The 13680-nt window shown below is 42.9% G+C and overlaps 1 protein-coding gene across 3 annotated transcripts in view; it reads right to left on the bottom strand.

The window, feature by feature from the left end:
• PHLPP1 (PH domain and leucine rich repeat protein phosphatase 1) overlaps window positions 1-13478 on the bottom strand; it is a 217802-nt gene extending 204324 nt beyond the window's left edge. For all 3 annotated transcript variants that reach the window (XM_089895283.1, XM_089895284.1, XM_022584325.3), the window contains exon 1: window positions 11853-13478. In XM_089895283.1, coding sequence (XP_089751409.1) covers window positions 11853-13365 — 1513 coding nt within the window. In that variant the 5' untranslated portion in view covers window positions 13366-13478. The remainder of the gene's footprint in view (window positions 1-11852) is intronic.
• Window positions 13479-13680: the final 202 nt, after the last annotated feature.

Here is a 13680-nt window from a genome sequence, read left to right as displayed (position 1 = left end):
TCGGGGCTTCCCTGGTGGCACAGTGGTTAAGAATCCGCCTGCCAATGCAGGGGACACGGGTTAGAGTCCTGGTCCAGGAAGATCCCACATGCCACGGAGCAACTAAGCCTGTGCGCCACAACTACTGAGCCTGCGTTCTAGAGCCCACGAGCCACAACTACTGAGCCTGCGAGCCACAACCACTGAAGCCTGCGAGCCTAGAGCCCGCGCTCCGCAACAAGAGAAGCCACCGCAATAAGAAGCCCATGCACCGTAATGAAGAGTGGCCTCTGCTCGTCGCAACTAGAGGAAGCCCACGTGCAACAACGAAGACCCAGTGCAGCCAAAAATAAATAAAATAAATAAATTTATACCAAAAAAATGGAATTTTATTTTTAAAAAATTAAGAATACCCTCAGGTTATGACCAATTCCTCATCTTCCAAATTTTACATTAATGTGGTTGGTCTACATGACATTAAACTAAAAGAAGGTATCTGCCTCCAGAAGATGAACACAGCATTTCCCATAAACTTTATAAATCCGAGGAAAGCAAAACCCTCACGGGCTTCACAAAAAGAAACAAGAGAACGTCTTTCAAGTGTACTGTAGGCCCCCTGCCAGGCTTCAAGGCAACCTTGAGCATGTGCACATTTGCATTTTCTTTTCAAGAAAGCAAAATTAATATTTGCTTAACCCAGAACTTAGATCCTCACAAAGTATGATACCAAATGAAGCCCCAATGATTCAAATGGATAAAAAGGCCTAGACAGACAGGGTTGGTAAATCTTAAAGGATTAAGGTGGAATTACTAATCCTAAACTCAGTCTGACTGGACTTTGAACTACTGGTAATTTATGGCTGCTCCTCAAACAATTCAGTATTCCAGAATTATGGCAAGAGTCTACTCCCTCTGGTCCTTCAAGATGGCTCAAGGGCCTTCCCGGGATTCACACAGTGGAGTCAGGAGCCTCTCCTTTGCTGCTACTATAGTCATCTGTGGACCCCACTGCCTCTATTAGAACATTTTCCACTTTTGTATTCTAAATGTTGGCTCGCTTGTTTCCACAAACATGCCCTCAGAGCTATAAGTATTTCAACGGATCCTAGAAAATTAAAATTAGCCATCTTTGAATCAAAAGTACTTTTGATATAGTAGGTACTCATAGTAATTACTGGACTGAATGAATGAGTGAGTGAAAGTGTATAGTTTGCCAGTGTCACTGAGCAACAGCATATCCCATCTTCCTTAATGAGCCCTAATTACCTCGAGTTAACATTTGTGGCAATTTACTATTGCTAAAAATAACACTACCACACTACATTTGTATAACATCTCACAGTTTACAAAGCACTTCCACATATATCATCAAATCTGAACCTCACAAAGTTCTCTGAGATGGATTTTTTTTAAATCTCTCTAATAAATGAGGCTTAAAGAGATTACAGGGTTCATTATAGGTTTCCCACCAAGTAAAGAAGCAGCCCACAGTCAAATCCAGGTCCTAGATCCTCCATCAGTGCTCTTTGCATCCTAAGACCAGGGCCTGGTTTACACTGAGTCCTGCTGTCCTAGGCACTTTCCCTCATCTCATTTGATCTTCTCAACAACGCTCTGCGGCTCACAGGTACTGCCTATTTCCACAGAGAAGGAAAGAGGGAGGTAGAGCTCTGGGCTCAGGGGCACAGCCAGAATGCAGGTTCCAGCCTCAAGTACTTCAAAGTCCATGCTTCCCAAATGCTGATCTGCCCAAACTGGCCCCAGAAGGTTATCAAGGACAAGTTTTCCACATTCGGCAAAGCAAGCTATTACACACTAGTTAACTCTGGCAGCAAATGCTGGGGCTTGCACTCTACCTGAACCTTGCTCGCTTGACAAATCCACACAAGGTACTAAAATGCTCTGTAACTCAGTTTCCCTATCTGTAACCCTGGGGTGGTAACATTACCTGCCTCATAGGGTTGTTATGAGGATTAAATGAGTTAATACTTATAAAGCACTTAAAACGGTGCCTCGCACATAGGAAGGATGATATAAATGCCTATCAGTTAAAAAAGGCATAAACTGAGGAAAAGTGACAGTTTAAGTCACTAAAGAAATACTCAATTATCGAATAAAAAGTGTGGGGATAATTTGTTCTTTCCTACTTCCTGTCTTTCTTTTTCTAAAAATAAAACTATTTATTTATTTATTTACTTATTTACTTATGGCTGTGTTGGGTCTTCGTTGCTGCACGCGGGCTTTCTCCAGTTGCAGTGAGCAGGGTCTACTCTTCGTTGCGGTGCTCGGGCTTCTCATTGCGGTGGCTTCTCTTGTGGAGAACGGGCTCTAGGCGCGCAGACTTCAGTAGTTGTGGAACGTGGGCTCAGCAGTTGTGGCTCGCGGGCTCTAGAGCTCAGGCTCAGTAGTTGTGGCACGGGCTTAGTTGCTCCGCGGCATGTGGGATCTTCCCGGGCCAGGGCTGGAACCCGTGTCCCCCAGCATTGGCAGGCAGATTCTTAACCACTGCGCCACCAGGGAAGCCCCGTTCCTATCTTTCTTAAACAACAGATAGATTAAAATTTTTAACATACAAATAAAACTATAATATACCACATGAAAATATGGGAAATTTCTTTTAAATCTTGAGGGGGAAGACTTCCTAAGCATGACACAGAACCCTGAGTACCTAGAGGAAAAGACTGACATAAAAGTGCAGATGGATGAAGAAAATAGTGACTTACAAAACAAAGCTAGTTTCCCTAGATATACGCCCCCAAAACAAATCTATAAGCCAGTAGGAAAAAGGCAAATATCAAACAAAAAAAATGGGCAAGGGATAGGAACAGGCCATTCATGGGAGAAATAAGTTACCAATTAAAATGTGAAAAAAAATGATCTACGTCATTAAGGACTATAATTTTTTTTAAATTGAGACTTCCCCCCCCAACACTGTTTACCCCACCCACCTGCTACCACCTCCCATTATATCCTACCTCAGCACTCAGTGGAGAACATGTGGGCATGCATGTGTGAGTGTATCATGTACGCATGTGTGGGATGTGTGTAAGGAAGAGAGTGCGTCTCCTCCAAATACAGTGATGTTTACTTCTTTCCAGAAGGAGAGATTCAATTTATTACATAAACCTGCACATCAGCTACCCCCAGCCATACTACCTCTCTCAGAGACCATCAAGAGAAATTTCTTTTCTGCTTCAGCAGCTAGAGTACATATTCCATATGCCAGATGCAATGTATTTTTACCCATTTGTACTTCTGCACTTTACAAGTTCCCTTCCTCATAGTAAAAACTGAAGTCATCTTTGAGGAATTAATTGACTCCATAGGTTAATTTCCATATAAAACTTTTACTTAAGGTAAATGATTAAATTTAAATGGAACCTAATATAAAAGGGAATCTCTCTCTCACCCCTACAAATATTCACAAACTGTCTTTTTGCTAACAGGAGCAGGACATTTCTCTCCCTCTCTCAAAGATATTCAAAGCAGTACCAGATTTCATGATACAGACTTCCAAAACCAGCAAACGGCAAAAGCCCAAAGATTACTGAACTAAGTTGTTTCAATTTATATCACATAAAAGTAGGGTTGTGTATGCGTACCTAAATAAACTAAGTGCATTTAATTGTGAGAAGATACGTTTTTCTTAAAAAAAGTGAAATAAAAAATATTATGAGTACTGAATCTTTTTAATGAAGACGTCTGAATGGGATTTTTTTTTCAAGATCTATTCTTAAATTTTTCTTCCAAATATTTTTTTAAAATTCAGTGGTTTTGCAAATTTCCATTCTTCTAACAATTTCAACTTTAAAGGACTGGACAAATAACCATTGATTTTCTAGCACTGTAACTCTTTTCAGTCAACCATCTGTCAACTTTAAAGTTCTATCATAAAACCCCCAAAGGGTAACATCACTGATGAAATCTAATTTCACTCTCTGCAATTAAAATATCCAACTGTTCCATTAGAAGCCCGCCCATAATCTGTCAAAGTGATATGTAACCTCTCATAAGCACTGATTAGAATGAAAAGAAACTAGAAACACCTTGAAGTAATTGAGAAAGCACCAAATGTGTGAAGCACACTCAATTTTTTAAGCTTTCATTTTGAATACTAAATAAAAGAGAATCCAAAGATAGTAAGTATATAAATTCAGTGTGGGGTAAAAAAGAACACTAGACAGATAATCAAAATCCTGGGTGCTATTCCTAATTCTGAGACCGAGTTTATCACCGATCTTGGACCAGACACTCAACCTCTACAGGGCTTGCTTTCCTCATCTATAAAAATACAGATGTTAGGATCTCTACAGAATCCTAAATTCTATGATCTAATCAAAAATAACACACAAAAAAATTTTTATGTGCTTTTTCTCCTACTGACTCTAGGCACAAGTAGATAGGCACATACAGCTCACCATGAATTAAAGCTAATGAACCAGTAAGTTTCCCATATCTGGATCCCTCAAATACAGAGTTATCACTACAGTAAAGTTTATAAACTGGATTATAAAAGTATCTTACTTTACAAGTCAACTTAAGAACAGAATCTTACTTCAACTTTTTTCTTTTTTTTTTTTTTTTTTTGCGGTACGCGGGCCTCTCACTGTTGTGGCCTCTCCCGTTGTGGAGCACAGGCTCCGGACGCGCAGGCTAAGCGGCCATGGCTCACGGGCCCAGCCACTCTGCGGCATGTGGGATCTTCCCGGACCGGGGCACGAAGCCGTGTCCCCTGCATCAGCAGGCAGACTCTCAACCACTGCGCCACCAGGGAAGCCCTTACTTCAACTTTTAAGAGGATGTATTTCTTTAAATTCATCTCTAGTGTGCTGAATTCTACTTTGAAGAGTAGAGCTGGCAGGGAGAGGGTAATCAAACACTATCTATTCCATCATTAGTCCTAATCGACTCCAAAAAGGTATTCTTCCTTGGCTGGCAACCTTAGGCTGATTTGTGTGTATTAGGTCCAAGCCTGTTCCTTTCTCCATGACAAAAAGCTGGGGATTTGGCTGTTTTTAAACCCATGGATAGGTCGTACAGAACTTAAAACAACTACAACATTTAGTCCTAATTTGAAGAACAGGCTCTCTAATGAAGCCCCAGAATGTTAAGAGTTGGAAGAGATTTTAGACTTATTCTACTCCAAGCTCACGATTTTACTGATGAGGAAATCAAAGCCCAGGATAAGTTAAAATGAATGCCCAAAGTCATACCAACTTTCCCAACTCTCAGACCCATTTCTTTAAATTGCAAACCATAACAAAGTTACTTTCACCTGACCCCAGGATACATCAGCCAAACTCAAAAACCATAAGATGGAGCACCCCTTCAAGCGCTAAAGTATAGCCAAAAGCTCTCAAAATATATGCATAGGAACTAAGAAAGAATTCCATAGGAATATATTTTTCATACATGACAAAAAGGTCAAAAACTGGTTCTACGCATAAAATTTCGCTCTTTGGACCATGTGTCAGGAGTGAACTGATTGTGAAATCCAGATAATTATTAAATAGACAGTGAAAACAAATACAGTTCATACTTTCTCTTGCTATATTTAAAAACACGCCTCGTATTGGAAAAGAAGGCGCCAAGCATCCTAACATATTATTAATGAAAGCAGACATCTGAAAAGATTCACTCTCCACCTGCTCTTCATCATCAGATGTATGAGTCAGTAGAACTAGACAGCAACAAATTCAAAGCTCTTCCTGCCTGAAAAGAATACAGGGGAAAAAACTAAAACAAAATCAACCAATTCAAAGTATCTCAAATTTCGAATTAGATTTTTTTCATTCATTAATTGAAATGGTCCAAAACCAAATTATTTCAAATTTTATTCAGTCTTCAACTGAATGCTTTCACATAACTGGAAATGAGACTAATATACTTCTAGCAAGCTTCATTTGAGAAAATACATGTCATAAATTCTGGATTTTTTTTTTTTTTTGCTAAAGTATTGACATTTACAAACTCACAGAATATGTACAACCTACAAATAGAGTATTTCACTCCATTTCCAAGAGAACTTCTAGGTTCCAAACTCAAAGGTCATTGGACTAGTAGTACCTTAATAAGACACTCTATCATTAAATACATTTTACAACCTATTAAAGCAATCTCAAATGTAAAAATACAACAGGGAAACAATTATTTCAGCATGCATGTGGCATTATGGGATGGTTATGCTTTGTTTCACTTAACATATTAAAAGGAATATTCGGCATATATATTATATATATAACAAAACCATTCCATCTCTAAATCAACATGTAATTACACTTCAGCAACCCGGTAACTGTTATTCTTGATTCTAAAGTACGATTATCACACAACTTGAAAGAGCTGCTATTTCATAGTTAACCAAATATCCTAATGTTCTTTAATCAAAGTACCATTAAAGTCTATTTTTTCCAACCCTTGAGTTTCAGTTTATCAAAATTTTCCAAAGCCTAGAGTTAAAGTTTCATAACAAATCCAAACACAACCCATCACAGAGACTTAGGTTATAAATACCTAATATGTCTAAAGAATCCAAATGGTCGATTTTGTTTTGTTTTAATTGTACTATCTTTAGAAAACCAAAGGTAAGTATTAAAAAGAGTTTGCCCAAGAAGCAGAGGGACATGAAGGTAGATTCAAAACCCCTCATTACCAGTGTTGTACCAGACGCCTGCGATCAAGGGGTGGAGTGGGTTTTAGAAAGTGGGACTTTTAAAAAAAGCCTTCACTTTCCCAGACTATTTTGGACATTTTGATAACATCTTTTTCTCTTTTTCAAAATGCCAGGCATCTTTAAAGGAAAAGCTTTTCTATTGAGTGGCTTTTCTCGACTTTCACAGTACAATTAAACCCTTCTCCTGTCCAGATAGACTGAACCGTGTTCAACCCTGGCACATAACAAAATCATTAAATCTAAAACGCCTCATTTGACAGATGTCTCATTAAATTCATCTTAAAGTTTAGGTAAGAGATGCCTTTGAAAAGGGGGGAAAAAAAACACCTGTTAACTCTAAGAAACCTTTGAGAGAGAACTCTCTCAAAATCCACATAGAGCTCCACTCACGGAAAATAGAAGATATTAACAGTGTGTGGCACATCTAAAACCTTCTGCCATGGGAGAAATGCCTCTGTGTGTATGTGTGTTTAACACAACCCCTGGGGACCCTAACAGGAAGGAAGGCTGAAGATTCAGGACATACACCACCAGCTGCTTAACAAAATTCCGCAAATTCAATTCAACAAATGTTTAAACTAAAATGCCAAGTATTATACTAGTCTTGGACCATATACAACATTAATGAATGTTATGTTACCAAGAAATCAAATTCAGCATTCTATAAAGAGAATCAAAAACACCTTACTCTTTAAAAAATAATAAGAATCTTGGGATAACCAGTCACTTAAGGTGGCTGTTTTAACAATCTTATAGCCACAAAAAGATAAAACTTTCACCCAGAAACTTCATAAACTCATTTACACTCATCTCCTCTCCCTATAATTATTTCAATAAGCATAAAAAAACACACCATTTAAGGAATAGCTATAAAAACAGGCAGAGTAGCTTACTCTCTAACTCTATATAACACATGAATTATAGAAAATGAACAGCATGGTGACATCAATAGAGCACTACTGATCAATAAAGTACAAATAAGTTTACTTTAAGATGAAAGGTTTATGCAAACCTTTTATGATAGCTATTTTCGATACTTTACAAGTAAAGCTATGTTTTAAAGGAACTGAAATGTCACACCGCTACCCTCAAAAGTTATCCACTTTTCAGATAAAGTGTTACTAATGCTCTATACCCAATGAAGATTTACAGTTTAACAAATGAGGCATGTGTAAGAAAAAAAAGAATCATTAGGTGAACTTTATTTCATGCCAACTTAAATGCATGTAAGACTATTTACAACCAGAATATTTAGAACACTTTCGTACTCTTTCTGTATTGTCCACTTATTTGCCAGTCTTGCTTCTTTATGTTAAAGGCAGCATGATAGAAATAGAACCAACCAAATTTCACAAGGAATACCACTTTGGACTAGAGGATAATATCACCTCATTACCAACAAAAATAGAATATTTTCGGAATGCTTTTAACCAAGTGAAAAATTCAAGTGTAAATGAAATTCAACTTCGATTCATGGAAAGTAATATGAATTGTAAAACAGAATATGCATGCTCTGTCTTCTCAGCTCTGCCAAGAACTGAAAAACCACAAGCAAGAATCAAAACTATGCATCAGTTTATCTGAAAAGAGGATTGACACCCACTCCTCCCTAATAATGTTTCCGAAAGGACAAATGAGATAATTTATGTGAAAGCTCTTTAAGATTTTTGAAGATAATAAACCCAACATATTAATAGACGTTATCAAACCACAGTTATGAAGGACAAGACAGCACTCACTTTACATCAAAAACAAGTATAAACTTTAAATACAAAAAGCAACAAAAATAAAATTAAACCCTTTGTTCTTAAAAGGACTGCTTAAGCACACACTGGTGTCACATGTTCATACCACGTTACTCAATACTGCTGTAATTATAGTAATAAGAGACTTCTCGTCAATATTACAGCTTAATGCCGAACCACCCCTTCTTGGTTTCCATGTAGGAAACCATGTAAGGTTTGATCATCCCAGAAGAGAAAAAGAGAAGGAATATGAGCGGGTAAGGAGTCCGTTCTCCTGAGCAATCCCAAAAAGTCAAACATAAAAATATCTTGTCCGAGATTCACGAGCCACAGTGGGTGCACTCTCCATTCCGTCAACATAATTTCCCACTATTACAATTTAAACTGAAACAGCCAGATGACTAAAGCTAAAAGGCAGTAGAAGTGAGTCAAAAATATTAAAAATATAGTTTAATACTGCCCTTGATTAATGACTCAGACGCCCCCAGGGAGTCCAAAACATAACCTCATTAACGTTTTTAAGTCTGTAACCTATGTCGAGTAACCTAAATTCTTGAATTTTTTTTCACCTAAAATTACTCTCAGGTAAAATTTAAGATGGCTGATCTTAAAGGAAAATTAAATGTTAATGTACCTAATATACTTAATACTTCACACAAGTTACTTCAGATAGAGCCATAATTAAATTTTTTCTTATTTAAAGTTAGCTAAGAGAATGGTTGCTTCAGAGGAGCAACAATTTTCAAACTAAGTTTTTCTCAACGACTCTGTAATTAGATAGTACCTTTTTGTCCAAAGCCTTTTAGCTCATTAAAGATTCCATTTTACTTTACCTAAATAAATATTTAAATATTCAAAGCAACCACAAATGGCTTTCAAAGTCTTTTAAGAATAACTTAGGCCAGGTTATAAATACTAAAATTCAACTGAAAGGTGACCTCAAGAGAATGAAAGCTCTCCACTGGACAAGAACTTCTCCAGTTATAAACAGATAAACTAGATAAACAACAGATAACGAGCTCAATTTAAATATAGGAAAATATTCAAAAGCCTTCAAAAGCAATTTCCTAGTCTATCCTCAACTCCACATACACAGATAAACAAAAAGATACACAGCAATAAATTTAAGAGTAAGTTACATGTAACATTATAAAAACGAATGTGGTGGAAAACACACCCTCAAAGGATCTCATATAAAACAAACGTTAATTCTCTTCTTATGGAAAAGAATTACTACCAAAACATGCCACTTTCCTGTTGGGTGTCCTACATTCCACTGCAGCACAGGGGTAACTTCTAGGAATCTCCTCCAGCTTGGTGCAAACCTGCGCTACATGTGAAGTCCTGGTAATGTTCCGGTGATGAGTGAGGCCACCTTACAACAAGGCCCTTTTGTTCATCAGTAACTAAACTTCCTTGCAAAAGTTCAAGTGGACTCACTATATAGTAAATTTTGTTCTATGGCAAATGAATATCAACACAGACGTTTGCTATGTTCTTAGGCTTAACATAAGCTCAACCTGCTATAAAATAAGCAATTAGACATCTTTATATCATCTTTATAATATCTTCATAAAGACTGTTATATCTTTTTAACAATCAGGCATCTTCCTTCTAGGACACCTGCATACCAGCTTCATATTCAAGAACAGGTTGGATGCTCTGTATGGCTTCCTCATTTAATTAGTTACTTTTACAAGCATATTCACAGAGGTATATATGTATTTATACTGTGCATATAGAAATAAAGCAAATAAGTTCAGAATGAAGCAACAATTCCTGCTTTTCATAACGAACGAAACAAAAAGATTAAAATGAGCACACCAGAAATTTGCGATTTACCAGAAAGATAATTTGTCACCTTTATACTGAGATAAGTTTTTTTAAAAAAACTATATATCACCCACTTAGAACATTTTAGACACATGTGAAAAGACAATCAAGGGGAATCAAAGATTTAAATGTCATGACTAGGACACCTAAAACCCTTCCCATGGACATTTATTGTGATCAACAATTCAGTCATGAGTAAAAGAAAGGATGCAGAGCTCTTTCCATACGAAATATGTCCAATACTGCTTATTTAATATATCCCTTGCTTTATATATATTTCCTTTAATGTAATTGGTTGGTTATAAGGGCATTTATCATTCTCATGTTAAGAAAATATTCTCATTCCAAGTGTGATTACCATTTACTGCTTTTGTAAAATAACAGTATTTTACAAATTACATGAGCCACAGGAGAAAATGATATAGCTGTTGCTCCTACATGAAAAAAAAAAATCACCTATTTTCTAGGCCATAAGCTTTTAAAGGCTTGTCATCCGGTTGGGATATTATCTTCAGATACTACAAATGCTATTGTATTATGATATGGTTTTCTTTACGAGGTAAAAATCCATCAGAAATCCACTTGAATTACAGAAAAACTTCAATTAAACGTAAAGGAACATCTCACCAGGAATGCTACCAGTTTTGCATATCTCAATGTGTGAGTAATTTCTTCATTCAAACCGACTAAACTGCTACTGGGACACAGGCTGGACCAAAAACATATTAAGTTAGAAAGAATGGCTACAGATTAATGAAATTACAAGTGTGATTATTTTTCCACCACCACATACAACCTAGGTGGGGAAGTAATTTAGTACTTTAGTAAATCTGGGGAAGATTTAACTCTCCTTTTAAGACCTTTAATCTAGAAATGAAAAAAGAATGAGGAAGATTTTAGATCACCCTCAAGTCGTACTGTGATTCCTATATATCCCTATTGCAAGTCACATCGCAATGGGCAGCTCTGGCTATAAAGGCTAGAAGTAAGAAACTGAGAGAAAGAAATAGGCAAAACCACTTTTGACGCAAGAATCAAACTTACAGAGGAAACTGAAATAAAGCCAAAAAGCGCTGAGGAAAAGTATCGCTAAAGAGGACCGCAGCTGCTGGGTTCCATCGAGGACCAAGTGGGCAAACGAGTAGCACCAGCTGATGCGGAGCGAGCTCCCGGGCTGGAAGGGCAGGCCGCGGTCAGTGAGACGGAGGGCGGGTGTTCCAGCGCATTTCTCAAGGTCATTTTCCTCTGTAGGTATCACGTGCACGTGATGTTTACCTGAAATCCCAAACTGCCTCAAACCCAACAAACCAGTGAACAGACGTCCGAAGGCAGCACTTCACTGTTAAAGACACCACTGCTTCTTTCAGGAGTGCCTGCTCCCTGTGCTTCCTGGTGGCCCTGCCACCTCTCCCAGCTTGCTTCCCAACCTCGGAGCCCCCAAGAATGACAAAAGCTCGCGGATTTTAAAACGGCTCAATTTAGTATCACACAGATGGTACTTGAAAGCTGTAGAGAAGTAACAGACTCCCGAGGACCCGCGCTGACTCTCGGGGTGGCCAAACATTTCTCGGGACCTGGAAGTGCTTATTCCCCACGCGTCAAAGTGCAGGTGATCTCCTTACCTGCATAGAAGCGGATGAGGCAGCCGATCTCCGAGTCCATGCCTTCCTCCTGCACCCTCCACAACTCCCCAAAGCCCAGGTGGAAGAGGTAGTCATTTTGGATCTGCAACGGCTTCTCGTCCACCTCCAGGCGCCGGGTGGTCTCTCCGTGGAGCTGCACGTACAGGGTGGGCGGTGGAGGCGCCTGCTCCTCGGTCGCCCCGTTCCCATCCTGGGTCGACGGAGGGCGGCCAAGGGCCGCTGCTGCCGCCGCCTTCTCCTCCCGAGGCTGATCGCGGGACGCGCCGCCTGGGCCCTCGACGCCCCTCTGGGCTTTCGGCTGCGGCGGAGGCGGGGAGGCCGTCGGGGATGACGGCCGGGCGCCCGCTCCAAGCCGGGGCAGGCGGGGCTGTCCCGGAGCCCCCGTCGGGGGCCGGGCCGGGGCCAGGTCAGCCTCCAGCTCCTCGGACGACGATGAGCAGCCGCCGCCGCTGCTGTAGGGGTCCAACCGGTCCAGCACGCTCTCGGCGCTGGGGCTCAGGCTGAAGCTCTCGGTGTCGGAGGCCGGGCCCGCGGCCGCACCGTCCAGGAGCCGCGGGGCGCCCGGTTCGCCCAGGCTGGAGTCTGAAGGAGCGGGGCTGGCGCGGGAGGCGCGGAGCGCCCACCCGTCCGGGACGCCGGGCAGCGGCAGGTCGGCGGGAGGAGCGCGCTGCGGCCCCCCGACGGCGGCCAGTCCGCTCCTCCCGGGTGGCGGCCCCAAGTCCCGCGGCTCGGCGGGCGGGAGCCGGGGACCGGCGTCGGGGTGCCCCTTGCCCAGCACCTTTACCACGCCGCCGCCCTTGTAGCCCACCTGCAGCAGGCGGGCGGCCACCTCGCCGGCCGTGGTGTCCAGCGTGCACAGCACCGGGCGCAGGTAGGTCGAGGCCATGTGGCGGTCGAAGACGTGCACGCAGCCCCGCTCGAGCTGGTGCCGCACCCAGTCCCGGTCCGACGGCTGCAGCTGCAGCATCTGCCGGTGCTTCAGGAGCAGCGTCTTCCTGTCCAGGCTCCGGGCGCACAGCGAAGCCGAGGCCGAGCAGGAGGCGGTGAGGCCGGTGGCGCCGGGGGAGTGCGAGGCGGCAGCGGCGGACGACGACGAGGACGAGGACGACGAGGCGGCAGCGGCGGCCGCGGACAGATTCCTCTTCAGCCGCCCTCTCCTCAGCAGCAGGGAGTTGGCGCAACCGCCGGCCCCGGACACCGGGGCAGCCCCGCCAGCGGTGGGCTGGGGGGCGCCGCGCCTCCTCCTGCGACCCGTGCCTCCCGGCCGGCCCGGCAACAATCCCAGCTGCGCCTCGCCGGGGGCCTCTTCCCGCGCCCCGCCGCTGGGGGCCGCCGGGGTCAGCGCGGGCTCCGGGCTCCGGCCGTCCCCGACTGCCGCCGCCAGAGCCGCCGCGGCCGCGGCCGCCGCTGCAGCCGCCGCCGGAGCCGGAGCTCGGTCCTCCCTGCTGGTCTCTGGGAGTCGCTGCGCCGTAGTCGCGGCGGCGGGCTCCATTGCAGTGGGGCTTCGCGCTTCCCCCCCAGCTCCGGAGACAGCGGGCAGAGAGAGAGGCGGGGAGGCGAAGGTGGGAGACGGCGGCGGCGCGGGGAGAAGGGAGAAGCCAATGACGTTCGGCACGGCCGTTCCAGGGGATTATGTGGCAATTCGGAGCATTCCGTCGGTGTCTCGGTGTTCCATCCCGTGCGCCCGCCCGCTTGGCCGCCACCGCCCCCCCCCCGCCCCCCCCCCCCCCCCCCACACACACACACGCCCTCCCCGCCCGGGTCGCGGGCGCCGAGCACAAGCCCCGCCCACTCCCCCGCCTCACCC

The sequence above is a fragment of the Delphinapterus leucas genome, chromosome 14 (genome assembly GCF_059928025.1).
Source record: "Delphinapterus leucas isolate spDelLeu-1000000601 "Yukka" chromosome 14, BTC_Dleu_Yukka2, whole genome shotgun sequence".
NCBI lineage: Eukaryota > Metazoa > Chordata > Mammalia > Artiodactyla > Monodontidae > Delphinapterus > Delphinapterus leucas.
The sequence above is the reverse complement of the archived record's forward strand: the minus strand, read 5'-3'. Positions and strand labels throughout refer to the sequence as shown.